Source organism: Diplotaxodon limnothrissa, linkage group LG20 (assembly GCF_057381915.1).
Source record: "Diplotaxodon limnothrissa isolate DT_005_m linkage group LG20, D_limnothrissa_male_GT1.1, whole genome shotgun sequence".
Classification (NCBI taxonomy): Eukaryota; Metazoa; Chordata; class Actinopteri; order Cichliformes; family Cichlidae; genus Diplotaxodon; species Diplotaxodon limnothrissa.
Genome location: NC_140615.1, coordinates 7,532,013 through 7,551,978, shown reverse-complemented (window position 1 = coordinate 7,551,978; position 19,966 = coordinate 7,532,013). Strand labels below are relative to the sequence as shown.

General features: G+C 41.6%; 1 protein-coding gene across 1 annotated transcript in view; it reads right to left on the bottom strand.

Moving 5' to 3' along the window:
* The window catches only part of LOC146610447 (forkhead box protein J3-like), a 60,293-nt gene that overhangs the window by 17,073 nt on the left and 23,254 nt on the right, over positions 1 to 19,966 (bottom strand). The window contains exons 4-6 of the mRNA XM_085344213.1: positions 12,505 to 12,588; positions 5,768 to 5,869; positions 2,783 to 2,941 (exon numbers count right to left, since the gene is read on the bottom strand). Of these exons, the coding sequence (XP_085200339.1) occupies positions 2,783 to 2,941; positions 5,768 to 5,869; positions 12,505 to 12,588 (345 nt within the window). The remainder of the gene's footprint in view (positions 1 to 2,782; positions 2,942 to 5,767; positions 5,870 to 12,504; positions 12,589 to 19,966) is intronic.

Here is a 19,966-nt window from a genome sequence, read left to right as displayed (position 1 = left end):
TCCCACCGGACTAGACCGCAGATGAGGTCTGAAACGATGGAAGAGGAGGGCGAAAGGTGGAGGAGCCGATGCAGGGAGGAAGAAAACAAAAGATGGCCTCTAGAAATGAGAGGTTAACGAGATGAGATTGCATTGACCTTTGCTAATGCAGGTGGGAGGTGAGCAGGGAAAAGTGATTGATGGTAAAAAGGTGAGCAGCTGTTACAAGGGAGAGATAATGAAGAGTTGGGATTTTTCAGCCCTCCTGTAATTTTGTTTTTGAACAGAGACTGGCCTTTAAAACTGTATTACATTTGGTTTAGAGGGACACAGGCGCGAAAACGATCACAAATACATCAAACACAATGCAGGTCTGTCTAGTTCCCATATTTATATTTGACCGAAAGGGACTTTAGTGATCGCAGTGGGGGAAAAACGCTGTTGTAGCTACACTACTACAAGGATTTGGAGAATGAAATGGACTGAATAGAAAGAAAGGCACACTTGCTCACAAAGGTTTATCCACTGGGAGCCAGAATATATACAGGTGAAAATATGAATGACAGTTGACACAGCAGGGAACCTCGTGGACTGCAAAGCAAGAATGTGTAAGTGTACCGCCCCTTTTTGTGCACCTTATAAAGGTCACGAGGACACCAAAAACATTTGAGCATCACTTCTTTAAAGCCTGTAGATACTACATTAGTAGTGAAAGACAATCAGTCTTTTGCACAACCCACTGTCATTGTTGCACTTTGCTATTGCACTGTTGTGTCTCCACTGGCTTGTGTCTGTATCGTTCTGTTCTGCCTAGTGTTGCACTGTTTGGGGGTTTTTTGGGGGGAGATTTTTGAAATTTTTGCACACTTGCACTTTATGCAGTCCTGTGTTGATTGTCTGTTATATGTTGTACGTAGCACCGTTGTCTCGCTTCACTGTGTACTGTACCACTGCACATAGTTGGAATGACAATAAAGCCACTTGACTTGATTTGAAAGGAAAACTAACGGGAGCTGCTTCAGTTATTCAGACATCAGGTCACTCCTAATCGGGTCCAAAATCACTCCATTAATATGTTGTTTTGAATCTCAAAAGCTCATCATGGGTCAGTTTATGTTCAAACATATTGGTTTCCTAATGTAGTCCCTCTTTAATAAACAAGCAGCTCATTATCATGTAAGTTGGACTATTTAAGACTACTCAGTTAAATAGGACCTTGTTTTTAGGCACAAGGAATAGTTCAAACTGTCAGGATAAAATATGGCGCGAAACAGCTATGTGCAGAGTTCCTTCTCTACTTTGTATTATCCAAGTTTGTAGGAACATTAACAGCGGACAACATGGGACTGCATCAATGTGTCCTCTGTATACAGTGTGTGGGACCTGCTGAAATAATAGAGTTAGTGGGGTATGGTAGCTCAGTGTTAAGTGGCTTAATAAAAAAAACAACATAAAACCCCCAAATGTGTCTGAAAACGGTCAGGGACAAAGACTGGACTGGAAATGAGTGAAAAAGCAGCCAACGTCCAAAAACAACTCTGAAAGCCTAGAGAGTTGTTGCTCAAGAGCACTTCAAAAAATTACAACAAAGACTGTTTTTTTTCAATCGAAACATAAAGAGAGGGGTGGCTCAAGACTCTTTGCTCAGTACTGCAGTTACATAACCACCAGAGGAAAAAAGAGCTAGAGCTAGAGTGTAGTCCTTCGCTCCTTTCTCACCTCCACACAGCTGGCCAATCACAGCGTTAAGTGGGTGTGAATGTAGGATTGTCGTTTACAAAAATGTCTGAAGTCGAAAGAGGTTTGACGCGAAGAGCTTTCAGAGCATAAGTTCAGCAGTATTAAATAATCACACACACACAGCATCTGGCTCACACTCATCTAAAAACAGCAAAACCGACCAAGATAAACTTGCTTCTTGTTTTATTTTTGGATGACAGAAGCAAGCCGCTATCAAAGCATTTCCCACAGGTTTGAAATTTATTTTGTGGTGTTCGGCCCTGAGGGGCGCGAGCGGCTGCAAAGAGTATTGATAGTCTGCGGCAAAACAAAATTAAATTCACGAGCTAAATAATCAGTCCATATGAATGCAATGTTCAACAACAAGCAACTGAGTTTTCAATCAATCTGCACTCTGAATTGCATTTCCATACCTCTGGAAGGAAGGAATGATAAAAGTCTCTTTGGATTGGGTCAGCTTCACTTGTCTGAGCACAAATAAATTCTGCACATAAGAAGCGATGACTGAAGTTGCCCATTTGATTCTTTCTATGCATGTTAAAGTAGCACTACAATAGAGAGATAATCCATTTCCCCTTGATTTTTTAAATAGGTGACCACAATTAGGCCTAATTGTTTGAAAAACCATTACTTTGCTTCTACGCACAGTGAATGTGCTCTGCTAAAGATGAGCGAAAACATATTTGGCTGCAAAATCTGAGCATCAAACATAAAATGAGAGTGAGCAGTGTACTGTAGATCCAGCGTACATGTTGTTAGCTGGTTACCACCTCCTCAGTCTGCTAAGGGTGCAGCAGACACCTTCTGTACTGATCTGGTGTCTCGACCGGTGTCTGAATCATCCAGATTATTTCGAGTGAATCCAGGGGAAAAAAACCCAAACACGACACAGAACACGTAAAAATAGTTTTAATGCTGCTTGTTTAAAATTTGTCAGCTGTGAATGAAAAACCAGACACTGTGGCAGTGTCCTTGAATTCTGAGTGGAAAATTGTCACGAGAAACATAAAACCTAGAAGCGATCACTCTAAACAACAACAACAACCAAAAGCAAAGGTCTTACTGGTGTGTATCCGTGCACGTTGCTGCCACTGCTGACCGCGGTGCTCCGGTTGTTGAGGTTGACGGACGCCAAACTTTGCTCTGAAAGGCTGTTGCTAAGGCTGCCGCCCAGGCTCCCAGGACTCTCGCTGCCTTCTGCTTCATGGTTGTACAGCGCTACCTACACACACACACACACAGTGTTGATGTTAATATGACAATAAAGGCTATTATACGGGGCCAACGATTTGAGCCAACGCACCACATAAACCCCTTCAAAGGCAGTGATTCATGACTTTATTGTTCCTTGTAGCCTATTTTGTTACACTGCCTCATATTTGTTCACGCGCCAATTCATATCCAGACTGAAGTGAGTGCCGCGCCACTCAAGGAGTTACCCATGCACCATTAACTGATGGAACAAGTTATGAGGAAAATGTGGAAATATTAGTTCTGGTCTATGTAAATTTGTCCTTTTGCTGTGTTAAACGAAAGAAAAAAAAAAATAGACTCACCGACCCTAAGCTTGTGATTTTGCTTTTTTTTTTTTGCCACCTTGAACTTGGTGTCTTTATCTAATCAGAATCAACAAGTTGCACTTCGAAGTAACTACGCTGTATATCTTATTGTAGCAGATCACAAAGCGTTCAAGAGCAATGCCTCAGGATTACGTTGAATCATGTTTCTCTTGTTTTATTTGACTGTCAGGACTTGTGAAGCGCAGCGCCAACATTTCCTCCAGGCAACATTTAATTGTATAGACAAATGCGAAAATACAGCCTTCGGGTGAGACAACATTAAAGGCTCTCTGGGGCAGTGCTCTACACTGCAGAACATCTTGTAGTGGCAAAAAAGAAAGGATAGAGAAGTGCTATTGAGTCGTGGGTTAAAGTGTTAATCCTGAACTGTTCCTGTTTGAATAGTTTTGGTAATATCGGCACTGGGTGAAAGTTTAATTCTCCTGACTGTGGAAGTAAAGGAACAGGGATTTCTTTTTAGGTTTAATGAGGTGCTTTAGGTTGAAATCTACACAGAAGCAAAGAACCGAAACACTAATCACAACAGATCATAAAAGATTTGTTTTTTCATTATGCAAACATTACAGTAACTCAGTGCAATGATCTGATCCTGATCCTCCTCCACCCCCTCGACCCCCGCTATCCTAAATTCCCAGTATCAAATTATAGGAACGCCTTCCTTCAGTAGTGCAGGCTTTGTCCAATGCAAACAGAACATCGGCGAGAGCAAACGTGTTATAGAAGAAGCTCTGACGCACTGCTGTGCCTGCAGGACGCCACCTGTGCGGATGTGGGCGGATGTCACTGATGCCGGCATCGGCATCATTATCATCAAGGTCTCCGTGCTCTGAATCATTGTTTCAAAATGTATACTGATGTCTGAGACGACTCAAGTTTTAGTCTTTCCTGGCGTAGCGCGGATTGAGTGCAACCTGACACGTTTAAAGAAATCAAATGAAAATCCTTTTGTTTCTCCACCTGCTGCACGAGTGGCACGCCAAACACGCCAAACAATAATCGCTTGATGATCTGCACCAAGTTGGCTGCTTGTGAAGCTCTGTCCTTGTTTTGTCTTAGTGATTATCTAATAAAACTGCAATACCTTTTGCGGCATTGATTAATAACGTTATTAACGGCTTTGTTATAAGAATGATGGTGGAAAATGTGAAGGATCTGCAGTATCTACTTTTTCAGGTAGGCAAGTTAATCCACTGCACTCTGTTGTTTGCCGTGTCTCACAGCAAAAAAGGACTGAATTCCAGATAATAATAATAATAATAATAATAATAATGATTAAAATTGCATGAGTACTTGGCTACAACGCTGATAAGAAAAAAAAGTGCAGAAATTCTCATCCTCGTGTCTCATATTGACAAATTCTGGGAAGTATGAGTCAGGGTCTGTTAAAAGTCCAGAATGGAAAACTGTAACGTGCTGCAAAGTCCAGACCTTCGCATCCCATCCAGAACAAACAGAGTAATGCGAGCTGCTGCGGGACAAATTTTCTCTTTGGTTGGGGACAGGACGAAAAGGATCACCCACTGCGCATAATTACTGTGTTTGTGTGGGTGTGTGCGTCAGATCAGATAGGTGTCAGAGGTCCCTGTCTCTGCTTGATCTCTGACCCTCACATAGGCGATCACACGCAGTTTAGTGTTTAAATGCTTGTGTGTGTTTGTGTCGCGTAAGGCTTTCTGCTAGAAGTGAAGACTTGTTCTGAAGGCGTCTCAGCCTCTAAAGAAGAGGCGAAAAAGAAAAACAGACACTTCTGCTGCTGCTTCTGCTGCAGTTATGTCTTACTATAAATATGTTGTGACAAAGTTTGACACATTTTCCTCACAAGCAAGTACAAATGACTAATCATTGCACAGAACTAAGAAATCAATATTCATTCATATAAATGCCAACGAACTATGATCATTCTGAAGATTTTTACTACAGTGTTTTAAAGCTCTGAATGGAACATCTGTCGCTTCTGAAGCATATAAGGTCATCGTCAATGAAACTAACAGCATTTAAATGAATCCCAATCCAGAGAGTCCAACCTGCTAATGAATCTCCTCTGACCCACGCCCCCTCCACCACCACGGCATGAATTCCAACCTCACAGTTATCCAGTAACCTTGTACAACAATTCTGATATGTTTGATAATAGGTTGTAGATGATATTGCTATAACAAAAGAACTCAAGCCTCATGAACTCATGTCAAAATGAACAGTGACACGCTGATTTTACTTCTCTTTTTGACTGTTTGCTGTTTCTTTGTTATGATGTTGGCTCTGCTGGCTCTGGATCCCTATTTGAATTTGTTGAATTTGCCAAAATGGAAGAAAAGCTCTTTCTAAAAGGAGAGTCGCCAAATGCCGAACCAACCTCTGTCTGTATCTAACTGAGGATGGAAGCCACGCGTCCGGTCACATAAACTTTGTATGCCTGCGCTGTTGCGCTGTTTTGTATTGAAACAGCTTATGAACAGCTGGTGCCCTACCTTGTTGGTCACAGCATTGATGGCCAGAGTGGGAGATGCCCCTCCTGACATGATGCAGTCCATCCTCAGAGACTCGGACTCCAGGCTGTAAGGGGTCGATGCCTGCAGGAACAGGAGACAGTGTGAGAAAAATCTGGGCATAGAAAATGTTCATAAGTGCGGATTTGGGTTCAGTATCCTGATAACACGACCCACGTGAAGGCAACTAAACATTATTATTTTATTAATAATGTTTTGGGGTTTTTCTTACAATGACAAGCCAAAAAGTCTGTTGTGGAATTGCCTAGAATACTCGTTTCTGACTGAACTAATAATGCTTCCTAATGAAGGAAAAAAGGCAGGATAAACAGTGGCTTCAGGCACTAAAAGTGAACGAGCACAAACTGACCTGCGTAAACTTGCACAAACCTCACAAGGTCTTTTTATAAAATCCGTGACGCGTATGATGTCTTTTCTGAAGTCTCCGCATTTATTCTACAGTGATTCCCTCTCATCTGTGGCCAGATTCCAGCTGTTTTTATTGATTTGGCTATAACTTCCACAATAAGCCCAGTAAACTGATTCAAATCAGTGATTTAGTACACTCTGGGGAGATTGATCACATTTACAGGAAACGGGCTAAAAACAGTAACGTAGCAAACCCTGCTTTTCATGTTTCCTTAAGACTTTAATGTGGCGACTATTACAAGACATAAAAACCACTGTGCAGCAAATACATCACTGATTGCCTGATATCCCCCTGCATAAAGTTTGAATACACCTAATTCATCGTATTCTATTCTATTATAATTGTGCTATAGAATAAAAGGCTAGGAATATAAAATAAAAGCAGCAATGTCAGTGAACCTTGTTGGTTGGCTGGGGAATTTTAAGGTGTGGTGGGCAACATGTTTTTGGTGTCACCGGGCAAAAAAAGAAAGCTACATCAACCTTGCAGCATTGTAAGTGAAGGGAATTTCTGCAAATACTCTTTATTAAGCTTTAGAAAATCTTGCACCCACAAGAGACTTTGGCTAATCGTGCATTTTCTGACCAGAAAAGGTAAGTAGTCTTAAGAGCAAAAAAAAAACAAACAAAAAAAAAAAAACAGAAAAACGTCCAGCGTTGGTGCAATGGGTTTGAATTCCCTATGAAGCCAAAAGTCAGCCCTGGCTTATCTCTAGCCTGTGTTCATCTTTTGAAAGGGGGTTATAACAGAGAATGGAAAACCGCAGGAGGAAAGCAACTTTTTAAGGTGGAGATATGTGAAGCATTCTTTAACACTAAAGATGCAGGTTGTACCCCTTTCAGGTTCACCACACGTTACACTGTGTTGTGGCAGGTACAGTACTGAGCAAAGGCTTTGAGCTTTTTGTCATTTTTTAAAGTGGTCTTAAACAACAGTTCTCTAAGCTTTCTGAAGGTATTTCAAAGTTTCTTTCTTTGGCCACTGGCTGCTTTTTCACTCACTGACCAATGAATCACTTAAACACAAAAAAGGCATAAAATAATATTTTTTTCACCAACAAGGTGATTCCCAAAGAGCTATTAGCTGAAATCTTGGCATGGTATGTCGTGCAATTACAAAACTGAGGAAACTGGATATAAAGCTGTTCATCTGAAAGCAGCAACTCTATGCTTTTTCAGTGATATTAGCGTCTCTCTCCTTTCTCAACCAATCTTCGTCTTCGCTGGGCTGCTGCGACATCGTGCCTGTGATTACCGTAATGACTCTAATATCAATGCAAAATGCTGCTTTTAGGAAATGCTGGAATTCTTTCAATTGAGCAAATAGTTCAGGAGTTACGGGAGATACAGATGTTGAAAAAACATTGCAGAATACCAGTCTGATCCCAGCAACAGGTTAGGTTTTCTTTAGGTTAAAGGAGGGAAACTGATGACAACAGGTGATGGATCCAAATAGAAGGAGGTCAGCAGACAGGTACAACAGGTAAAAGAGTCACCTGTAAAGCACTGTGGAGGCTCTGTCAAGGTTCAGGTTTGCCTTTCAGCCAGTGGTGTTGGGGATCTTGTCTAGTCTTCAATTGTTCCTGAAGACTACTTAAAGAAACTATAAGAAAGCTTGTCTAAGAGACTTTAGACTGTGTTGAAGAATAAAGGTGGTCATACAAAACTGTACAATTGTACAAACTCTGTTTTTGCCTTATTAAAGATTACTCTTACTTACATCTTGATTAAACGTGTAAGTAAGGCTACGTCCACACTAGCCCGGATGGATTTGAAAACTGCGTTTTCATTGGGGAAACGGCCGAAAACGCTTATGTTCCAGCACTGCGCATGTGTGAAACGCAAGAAGATTCGACCTGCCTCATTTCTGTCTGCTGTTTATTTACTTTCCGGCTCTTTGAAACGTCGCGGCAAAGGGTTGAGGAAAAGCACCGAGTTTTTTAAATGGACTAACAATGAGGTGGAGTTGATGCTGCGAGTAACACAAAAGTACAAAGTTGCAAAAGCGAGTGAGAGTTAAAGAATGTGAAGAAAAGCTATCTGGAGCATGTACAGACTGATATTAATCTTTAATAGGGCTGTCCAAACTGAGAGCAAACAAAACAATTGTTTGTATAATGCCCTCCGCTTTCTTAGTTTAATTGGTCACATGACTGCATCATATGACTAACATGCGTCATCGTTTTAGAAAGTTGGCATTTTTGCAGTCCACACTGCGGCGCGAAAGCACCATTTCCAAATGTACGCATTTTCAAGATCGTTTTAAATATTAGTATAAAGGGGTGCACTAATATTTTTTTTAAACAGTAGAGTCTCGCCTTCTAGTTATTATGCAGAAATCATTCGTGGATGCTCTCCGCTGATTGAAAATGTCCAGAGGAGTTTGAAAACGAGGACGGAAATGAAATGTGACAAAGGTTATGAGAAATCTAAGTGTGCTGCAAGTTCATGATTCTTCACTGAGCCTCCTGAATCACCATCACGCCCCAGGCTCACACTGTGTGAACTAGTCGAGGCGCGCTTCATTTAAATTGCGGGACACTTAAACAGCCTGGAAAGTGGACACATCACTTGCACTTGATAAGATGAATCAAGCCATCCTCATGCATTATTCACGTACCTATAATGCATTCAGCAGCAGTTCATTTTCTGCTGCTGTCCTCACAAAGCGCTAAAGTAGGGTTAACTGAGTGTGAGGACGTGAGGAACTATTCAAAGATCGATGAGGGGCTAAATTGATGCCTGCCAAATGAAGAAGAAAAAAAAGGAGAGAGAGAGAGAGAGAGAGAAAAAAACAACAACAACAACAAAAAAAGAAACCCGGGGAAGATGTTTTTTTCTCCTTGTCTGACTCCTTTCAGGGTTCAAGACAGCTTGCCTGCCTTCCCAAACTGCTTACAGTAAGAGGATTGGTTGGTAACAATGCAATCTTTAATTTATGATAAACTCCCAGCTAAACGGGTTGTCGGTTCCCTGGTGGAGGCACTTAAAAAGAAGACAAGAGAGAGGTGAAGAGAGGCAGGAGGAAGGCTTGTGGAGGAAGAGCAGAATAGAAGAATAGGCAGGGAGATAATTGAGTGGTGACAGACGGGCAGACAGACAGACAGGCAAACAGAGAAGCATCTACCAGAAATGAAAGAGAGTGATTATGCTTAAGGGCACTGGAGACACAGGTACTAAACTACGTGTACACTTGCCTGTCTACACATTTATACAATGCATTTATGCGGTTGACGTTTAGCCCTTCCTGCCAACTTAAAATATTTGACTGTGTAACCGAGGTGCAACAAAATCCCAGTTAACACACAAGATGTATTTAGCCCACCTTTCTTTCTTTTTCTTTTTTTCAGATGGTAATGCCGCCATAAATCTTAGCACTTAAAACCTCCCTGTTTCTCCTTAGCCCATGTGACAGCCCACAGTGTGTCTGCCAGCAGTGCAAGTGAGGCGTAAGAAAAGGGGTCAAAGGGCCCATCCATGTAAGACGAGATGACAAGGCTCTGAATTAATTAATGTTTGTAATAAAAAAAAAAAATCGTTGGTGAAGAAAATATGTCTAACGGCAGCCCCGGGGCCTTCTGTGGTAATTAACTGGAACACAAGCCTAGAACACTTTCCCTCCTCCCTCCTCTCCCACTTACTCCTCTTACCTCTTTTTCCTTCCCTTAAACTTGACTGTTTCTTCTCGCTACCTTGATGTCTTTTTCCTGCTTTCTGCAACCTTCCTTTCACGCCTCCTTTCTGCTCTTCCCCTCTCTTGTACCTCCCCAACCCTTTCCGTCTCTTTTGCCTCGATTCGTTCTCCAATGAGCGACACCTTACAGTGATTGTGCACTTTGTCGCGCTGCGCCTGTCAGAGTTCCCCAGAGAGGAAGATGGCTAAAGCAGAAATGCAGACGGACGAAGCGAAAGATAATGATCAAGATGCGCCAACAGTCAGAGACTGGCTGGATGAGAAAGGGAGGCGGATGATCGTGATAAAAGACGCGTATTTTCTTTAATGCAACATTCAGAGGATCATCTGCTTAATACAATATATACCTGCACACTGGAGGTACACCTCACCCCTGTGAAATAGACTTTGGGAGATCTTCTGCTTGGTCCACTACACCAACTGATTACACTAATTGGTGGCCTCATTCTGGCTTCGGGGAGAAGTAATGCCATGTTATCCAGAGCCTAGTAATGATATTGCATGTCACCAGATCTCATATCACTGAACTGAAGCCATTTAAATGTTTTATTTTGTATTCGTTTGTGACTGACTACAAGTCTTTGTGTCATACGGCAGCAGTTTTAGTACGCATCCCTTTGCCAGGGGAGCACAGTTCATTTAAGCCGCTGAGGTAATAATCAGAGAGGAATTCAATCTGTTTAATGTGCTGAATACTGAATCTGAACCGTATTAAAATTTTGGCCATTAACCGCCGACACTAGTTTATGAGCGTGCTAATCAGCCGCTAAGAAAACAGACATCGAAATGCACGCCATACTGTAGTCAGAGTCAGGAAAAAAACAAAAAACAGAGAGATGATGGCAGACAGTGGTGAAAGCAGACTTGAAATACACGATGGAGCTCACTCCGCACTGCTTTTGTATTCACATCCCCAGGTTAATGACTGCACACCAGCCGCATTCTGCCAAGTTGATGCAGGGTTACATATATTTATAGCCTCAGCTGCTGTCAATCAATTTCCCAAAACCAATTTTCATTCCTGCTTCTGTATTCTCACATCTATCTGGTAGCTTGTTCCTGCTGCTTTTATGGCATCTTGAAAATTGCTAACCCCAAAGCCTGTGGGATTAACCTGGATGAATATGAGGATGAATATCAAAAAGTTGTTTAATTGCAACCATAGGTTCTGGTTCTGTTACAAAGAAGGCACGCGCGCCGGTGATCGGGCATTCTCCTGCGCTAGAGCGCAGTAATAAGTTCGTCAATAACAATCGAGCAGTGCACAGCAAGAATAACCCACAGAGGAAAAAAACAAAACAAAAAGCGGATAAAGTTTGGTACTTTGTGGCTTTAAAATGTAATAATTACACAAAAGAAAGTGTGTTTTTTCCTACATTGCTGCGGCATCGAATATGCTGCTCATGCTGTGCCTCTTGTGTAGACAAGGTGTTACACCGTGTCCACTCAGCAGCTTCAGCCCTCCATCTGTGAGTAGACACGAGGCGTTCGAGCACAGCGCACAATCACTGTAGTTATGAGCAGCAGAAAGAAGAAAATTGACTTGAAGGGTAAAAAGATACTTTGGGCTGCATTTAGGAGGAGGTAAAGCAAGCGATGACAAGATAATCCACATCTTTTGGTCTCTGAGGTACTGTGCAGTGATTTATGGTCACCAGATGTTGAAGCCTGCTGCCTGCGATGATCCCCTGGCCTTTGAGTGAGATGTGGTTTTGAGAGAAATATCTGAAGTAGAACTTGATGGTCTGGCACAATATGGCTGTATTTGACATTTGGTAATCTCCTATCACGTGGTCCACACGATACCTGACAGCCAACACTGACATGCTTTTTTGTGCAAATAAGCTAATGTTAGCTTCCTAACAAGCTAAAGAGATGTCAATTCTCACAGAGCTACTAGTACCGCTGAGGGCTCTTACACTCATCTTTCAGGGGAGGTTTAAAGGTACATTATTGGACTGCTAGTCTGTCCATGCATCATTATAACATGGGAACAGGAGAAAGACTGCAAACCTGTTCACACATTTCTGTAGCACCTCATTTGTATTGGGAAGCTTTTTCAAATGCCTTGTTTTTCCTGTTCATATAATTTTCTTTTCAGACATTTTACAACAATGCTCGAATCATCAGCAAAATCCCATTTTTCTTCTCCTCTGATGATGTCTAACTTTGATATTAGCACCTTAAAGGGGTCACAGGTTTGAGAATATGGAATGAAATAAATCCTTAGAGAAGTCATTTCGTACGACTTTTAAAACAACAAGCGAAACAACAACAACAGAAACACTGGCATCCAGCTGTTCCCTCAGCCTCCTAGTAGATGCACCTATGGTATGATTTGAAAAATCTTTAGCGATTTATTGTCTTCACAAGATTTCCAGAAAACTTTATTTCTGATCTTGATCTAGATGTCACTGAGACTTTTAGCAGATGCACCTAAAGCATCAATTTCCAAATTCTGTCACCTCATTCTCAAAGTATTACATTTACAAAGCTGCACGCCGACCACCCACCCATCTGTCTGGCGGAGTGACAACAATACCCCATCAGCCTTTTGTGGGTAAAACAGGATTATACAAACTACTTGTGTACTTACTCTTTCTCCAGAGCGTGGTCTCTTCTTTGGCCTGCTGGGTACCGTGTCTTCTTTAGGATTGGTGTCTATGGCCCAGTAGGAACCCTGAATATTAACATCAGTAAAACAAACATTAGAAACATATTTGATGGAAGGTTTTTTTTTGGTGTGTTTTTCTCCAGTGGTTTGGTTGCTTTGTAGGTTTGTCCAAAGCTTCAAACTTTGTCTTGAGTGCCCCTCCCTGAGTTTGGGTTTTTTCGGTGAGTTTTCCCTTCCCACTGTTGCCAAAGTGCTTGCTCATAAGGCAGGGGTGTCCAAGCTGTGTTGGATCAAGGACACATCCAGGTTTTAGATGTGTCCTTGATCCAACACAGCTGATTTAAATGGCTAAATTACCACACACACACATTCACACACTGGTGATGGCAAGCTGGCATTGTAGCCACAGCCACCCTGGGGCGCACTGACAGAGGCGAGGCTGCTGGACACTGGCGCCTCTGACCACCACCAGTAGGCAATGGGTGAAGTGTCTTGCCCAAGGACACAATGACCGAACCGGCAACCTTCCGATTACAAGGCGAACTCCCAACTCTTGAGCCACAATCGCCCTTCAATGGACTAATCATTTGATTCAGGTGTGTTGACCCAGGGTGATATGTAAAACCTGCAGGACACCGGCCCTTGAGGCCTGGAGTTGGACACCCCTGTCATAAGGGGTCATCTAATTACTGGGGTTTTCTTTGGATTAGTAAAGAGTCTTTACCTTATACAATATAAAGCACCTTCAGGCTGCTGTTGTTATGATTTTGTGCTATATAAATAGAATGGATTGGCAGCACTCTGTAACCTTACATGGTCTGCCACTTCCTGTAGTTCCTAAATTCTTGAACACCAGTTACAGTTAGTGGTAGAATATCTAGGAGGCAGTCAATTGAAACTGACTTCTTGCAATGGTGGTAGCTATCACAGTACCACACTTGAATTCTGTGAGCTTTTTTAGAACAGCATTCTTCATTCACAAAGGCTTTTAAATGCAGACTACATGGCTAGGTGCTTGATTTTATGCACCAGTGGCAAAGAAAGTGAAACCTCTTCAACTGAAGGATTAAGAGATCCAGACCAATGCTTTTGATCATATACTAGTGGCCAAAAGTATTATATTAATGCTATATTCTACATGCTTATAAAACAGAATGGGATAGCTGAGAATCCGGCTTACAGAGAAAATAACATTAGTGATTAATTTATACATAAACATCCCATCATAAGTTATGTAGTCAGTACAAGCAGCAACAAATATAGCCCTAATTATAGGGCTGTGCGATATGACCAAAATCTCATATCCCAATATAAGAATTCTATCATCCGATAACGATATAAATCACAAAAATGTAACATTTTCTGTAAATTCTGTGAATCTCGGGCAGCTCGTCATGCGGGAAGTGTTTCCAGCTGGGCGTCATGTACCTGGAATCGAGTGTTTTAACCAATGCATGAAACCATACATTTTTAGACATAAGTTGTAAAGGCCGCCGTTTTCTCTGTGAGTATTTATTACACGGCGTGCTGCGGGGAAAAGCCTGTTCTAATGTTTGAGTCTAAGGTTTATTTTTTAGCACCTGGCGGCTCTTTTTTACTTCTCATCCCTAAATAATCTGCTCTTTCACGTGATTCAGTTTATTTTGAAAAGTCTCAACAGGATATTGAGCTTTATTGTGAAAGGTTTATGTGGAACATAAACAAGCGAACACGCAATGTTGTTACCGTCGTTGTTGCTAACCACGGGCCTGTTCTTCGTACCGCGCTAAGTGAGTTAGCTGGATGAGATTGTTGACGATTTCGCGTGATCCTGGATCGTTCGGTTCCCCGAAGCCCATCCGGGACTTGCTGTCATAGCAACAGAGCCGTAAGCGTAAACCTGCTGGGGAGCAGGTTTACTTTATGTAAACAGGATTAGATCGCGGCCACGCAGGTATGCCCGCGTCATTCATACGAAAGCAACAGCGATATTCCACCACTGTTTCACCATAAATAAATAACATCAATGTAACTAAAGATAATGCAGCACTTGATCCTTTTATTGATTTCACACAGATACATACAGGTCATTCCCTAAAAAAGGGAAATGTACTATTAACATTCTATTACATGTATGTGATTATTACAGATGTAATTCATATTTCAGAGTAGTAATTGTAAATTACTTCGTGTAATCAAGATGAGAGACCACGGCTATAAAAGCGAAGGTGGATTTGGGAAGCCTGTCGCAGCCATGTCCTGTCCGTTTACGCGAGCAACCCATTGCGGAAGGTGCAAGATTGATAAGGAGAGTCCTCAGAATTCAGCGTATATTGCGGGACAGACAGGATCCTTTAGCTCAGCGCGACAGTGTGCTCATAGAGAGATATCGATTTTCCCGTGAGGGTATTATAGGGCTTCGGAGCGTGATGTCACGGGGGTGGGCGTGGAAAGGATTTTGGCCCGATTCACCATTTTGGGGGTCTAAGCTAGGAGCGATAGCATAGCCATGGTTCGTACTTGCTGTGTGCTCGGCTGCAATGTTCGATCTTACGACCGGCACGGGAATAAGGTTGGATTGTCTTTTTATGCTTTCCCAACCTGGAAGCGACATGAGGCAGCTCGTGTATCGATGTTACCAAACGAAGGCGTCTAGCCTGGATAGCAGCTGTGAGATGAGCTGACGTGCAGCTCTCTTCCATCTCCAAATATCTGTTGGTGCTCCAGACATTTTCATTCCGGTAAGTTCTAAATATGTTCATATCTCTCTTTATAGCCTATTAGTTTCATTTTCGATGCGCTCTGAGCTCATAGCAAATTAGAACAAACATCCTACTGAGTGATTTTGCAGAACTACCGTCTATTTATAGAGTTGCTAATTATTTGGCATTATTGCAGCAAACCAGCCGATGAAATGGATGAAACATCATGACTGGTTTCCAGCGCTACACGAGGGACCTGCTTCAAACAAACCACCATGCCAATCAGATTACTTCTTCCATGTGAGGGTGAAGAGGTGACCCTTCTGGATAAGATGGTGAAGGTTTGCTGCGTTTGGTGAACAGTGTGATAATAAAACCAGAGAAGAATGAAACCTGCTCCTGTTAAATGTTCTTAAGTCTTGTGCTGTTATTTTTTCAAAAGATACAGTAAATAAAGTAATGTTAGTAGTGGGTGATATCATGTAAACACTCATGATTTGGTGTAAACATTTTGTCATTTGTAAACTGTAAATGACATGGATTCTACACTGTTACTGATGTGATGTTCTATAAAGTGGTTTTAATAAAAAAAAAAAAAAGGCAAAATAATTTAGTTTCTTTATTCAACTTTTGAACAGTGGGACTCAGTCAGTACATATTCAGTAAATGCAAATTATTTACACAGCAGTGCACTACAGGCATACATCTAGACCCCTAGATAAAACATGATGGCATTATAGCAGTGACAACTCCTCCACAGTAGCAGGTGGGGTTTTTCTTTTTTGAGGACGGCTCCTTTTACCTGTCACTACAGATGGTCTGTGTATGTTTTGATTAGAGCTGGGCGATATGAGATTTTTTCATATCACGATATGTTTTTTTCATTTCAGGCGATAACGATATCTATCACGATATAAGCCAAATAACTATATTTGTAAGATTTAAATGTGCCGTTGCTCACAAGTAAAATGTGAAATAATCAGCAGCTTGTTTTTATTTAAATATTTATTTCCCATAATAAGTTCAACAGGGTAGATGTACTTAAGGAACATGAGACTTTTTCAGATAAATAAAGGCAAATATTGCAAACTACACAAAAGGCAGCCGCTAAAGCGTTTAAGTTTCAAAATAGAACAAACGAAACAGACTAAATTGTCAATTCCACTTAGAAACAAAATATTAATTCTAAAAATAAATCTTAGTTTGTTTTACAGAAGAACAGACAAAACTGACTAACTTTTGTCAATATCAAATAAACTGAGAACTAAAAGGAAATTCTCGATCTCTCCTTGTTGTATAGCTGAGCTTTTCAAACAGTTTTAACAGTTACTTTAGTCTGACAAAAGCCGAATGATGAATTAGCGCTTCCAGTCAGAGACTCAGGCTACGTCCACACGTACACGGGTATTTTTGAAAACGGAGATTTTCGGTTTTCGTTTTAAAAAATAATCCCGTTCACATGTAAAGGCAGAAATGAAGGAAAACGCTGCTATGAACATGCCAAAGCAGCAGGTGGCGCTAGATTCCTAACCGTGCAGAAATGTTGGCCAATCAGAAGTCTAGAAGCCTCGGTGGGAAAAAGTAAACAAAGCTGGGGCATAGAAGCAGAACCGAGTCGTATGTGTGGAGGGACAGTAACTGTGTGTATATGTAAGCATTTAAACACTGCAGAGAGTAGAATTAACAGTATTGTAGAAATTCATTTCACCGAAACAATAACGTGGCGCACAGTGTGACGCATGCACCAGTTTATTGTATTTCCAGACTTGCTTTCGGCACAATTTCCAGTGCACGCTACTCTGTTTTTTGTCAGACTTGAAATAGCCGAAATACCTTCACACTACGGAGCTTCTATGGCTCTTCCGTTCGACAATCTCTCCGGCATTGGAACCATCATCTGTTTTCTCTTCGGTCACGCTCGGTTGATTTTTCTAGTCGGCACACTCATTTCCTCCATTACCCGCTGGCTGCTTCCCAAACAAACACACGTGCGGCTTGGCACTTGTGCTGTACGTAACAAGTCACGCGACGTGACGCTGCGGCTGTGATTGGTTCGGCTCTGCGCTACTGAATTTGGATCGGCTGACCTTTTTTTTTTTTTTTTTTTTAAGAGGACAAGAGCGGCGAGGTCTATCGCGATAGCTTAATTTCTCTATCGAGTAAAAGTTATATCGCGATACATATCGTTATCGTTCTATCGCCCAGCTCTAGTTTTGATCAAGAGCCTTTTTTTGGGCAGCTGAAGAGAAGTCGTCTATCTTATGGCCAACCTCTGGGTGTATCTTGGTATTATTACCAGGCAAAACCCAGTATGCAGGTTCATCTGTAACAGTCCTTGTGCCACGGATCAACACTGTTCCGTCTACTTTAGACAGAAGAGCAGCGACGTGGGTGCAGGTCTCTGCGACTCCGGCCATACAGGTGCAGCGGGCGGCTTCAACCTTCCCTGTGATGCTCACAGTGACCCATGGCTGCAATGCTGGTTCATTCAGTCTTAGAGTGCAGCACCTGAAACACACACAGACAAAGTTCATTTAAAGACAAGAACTATGAGCCAAGGCCGACACAAATGTGTTTAATCTACTTTATCATAAATGTAACAAAGTGTCAAGAAAGTTAGCACATACATGTGATTTTTCATTTCTTTATGTGTCCATCTATAGAACGCTGCATGTTATAGTCTAAATCTGTCTGTTCTGTCAGAAACCTGCCTGCAGAAAATGAACCTAAAGTATGTAATGCAAGGATGTCATCACTTTAGAGATGGAGAAAGCATAAAGTGACAATTATGAATCACTTAATATGTTAAGGAGATTCTGCAGGTCATTAATCAAAGTATAAAACTAAAATAAAATGTATTTTTAGTGACACAAGATATACATCTTGCTTCCATATTTGTAATTAGAATTATTTATAATAAACATTAATAAATCATTGCAATTTCTTTAACCATAGAGAATAACTAAATCCTTCAGGACAGTGTCTCATCAATGCACTGAACTCACTATGTTATCCACCTAACAGTCTCCACATGTTCTCACTGTAATTTCCCCTCATGAATGAATTTATGCTGCAGTAATCTGAATGTTTGCAGGGAAATCAAACGCATTTCACTCGCTGTACTCGAGCTGACTTACCTTTGATTGAATGACGACTTGTACGCGCTGACTCCACAGATAAGGTATGAAATATATCAGGCTACGTCAATAGCGGTTGGTCTTCAGGGTTTCTACTCCACGGCCGTATTTCATACGGGTCCACATTTCCAATGCACGCTATTTTCTGCAAGTACCGCCGCTTCGCCTCTGGACGCAATCGGTCTCTATACAGTCCATTCTCTTTTAAGCTGCTTTTAAGCATCTTGTAATCGTCGTTCCAACACAGTGTGTTTGATTTGATTCGTAGACCCCGAAAATGCCGCCGCGCTCCCACAATGCATTGCGGCGTGACGTCAACTCCGAAGCCCTATTCACTTAACCAGCTTGTTGACGAGGGGGTGCAGGACCACCACCTGTCTTTTTTTTTGCTCTGCCCTTTTCTTGGTTGCTGTTATGAACAAACAAACAGATTATTTCAGGGTCTCTTTCCAAGAGACGACAAGCAATATAAGTGATAAATATTACCATTCTGTAGAATATTCTTATATTTCACTTTTACTTGTTCCCATGTTCTAGTGGGTCCTGTTGTGGCTCTAATGTGAAAGGGGATATAATATAACATATTATAATATAATATAATGTAATATAATATTGGATAATATGGTGTGATATGATAAATCTACCCTACCGCCTACTGGTGTTGGCCAGAGGGGCCGATGGCGCAATATGGCAGCCTGGCTTCTGTCAGTCTGCCCCAGGGCAGCTGTGGCTACAACCGTAGCTGCCTCCACCAGTGTGTGAATGTGAGAGTGAATGAATAGTGGCATTGTAAAGCGCTTTGGGTGCCTTGAAAAGCGCTATATAAATCCACTCCATTATTATTGTTATTATTGAATTACTTACGAGTTTGATTTGTCAGCAACTTTCTGCCAGCCCTCTCTCCTTGCTTTTGCAGCCTTTGCAGTGTTCCCTTGCGTTTTAATTAAACTCTGAAACCCCTGAAATCCCTCACTCAAGAGTTCTTGCTCTGCTGCCGAAAAATACCGAGCGCGCTCCTTCGACATTTTCGCCGACCAATCAAAGGGTTGCCGATCAATGTTTCTACTATCGATGCGTAGCCCCTGTTGGGCCACCCAGTGATCTCACATTACTTCATCCAGCTATACTAATCGTCAACAACAGGTGTGTTCGGGGAACCGGAATAGCGAGCTCAGAGTTAGCGCGATGATTTGGTCTTGGATGTTTCATTTGATCTTGGATGTAGTAAGCGACGTACGAAGCACAGGGCCCACAACGCATAAAAACAGGCGCTTGTCCGTCTGTAGTGTGGTTATATAAAACATAAGAGAAAGAGAGAACTTAAAGAAATTAATATAGCCACTACAGTGACCATCAAAGCGATGAAAAAATATTGCCCTAAACAGCTTATTTTGCGACACCACGAAACAAACGATAGCGTAAAATGAAACGATAGACGTTTTTATATTGTTATCCGATATATCGTTATATCGAACAGCTCTACCTAATTATGCTGAATTACTGATCATAGAGCAAACCCCTCCATCAATAAGCCAAATATTGAAAAATACCTACAATTTCACAGATGTGGCTACAAAATCAGTTTTAAATCTTGGTAAATATGACTGGTTAATACACTTTTTATTG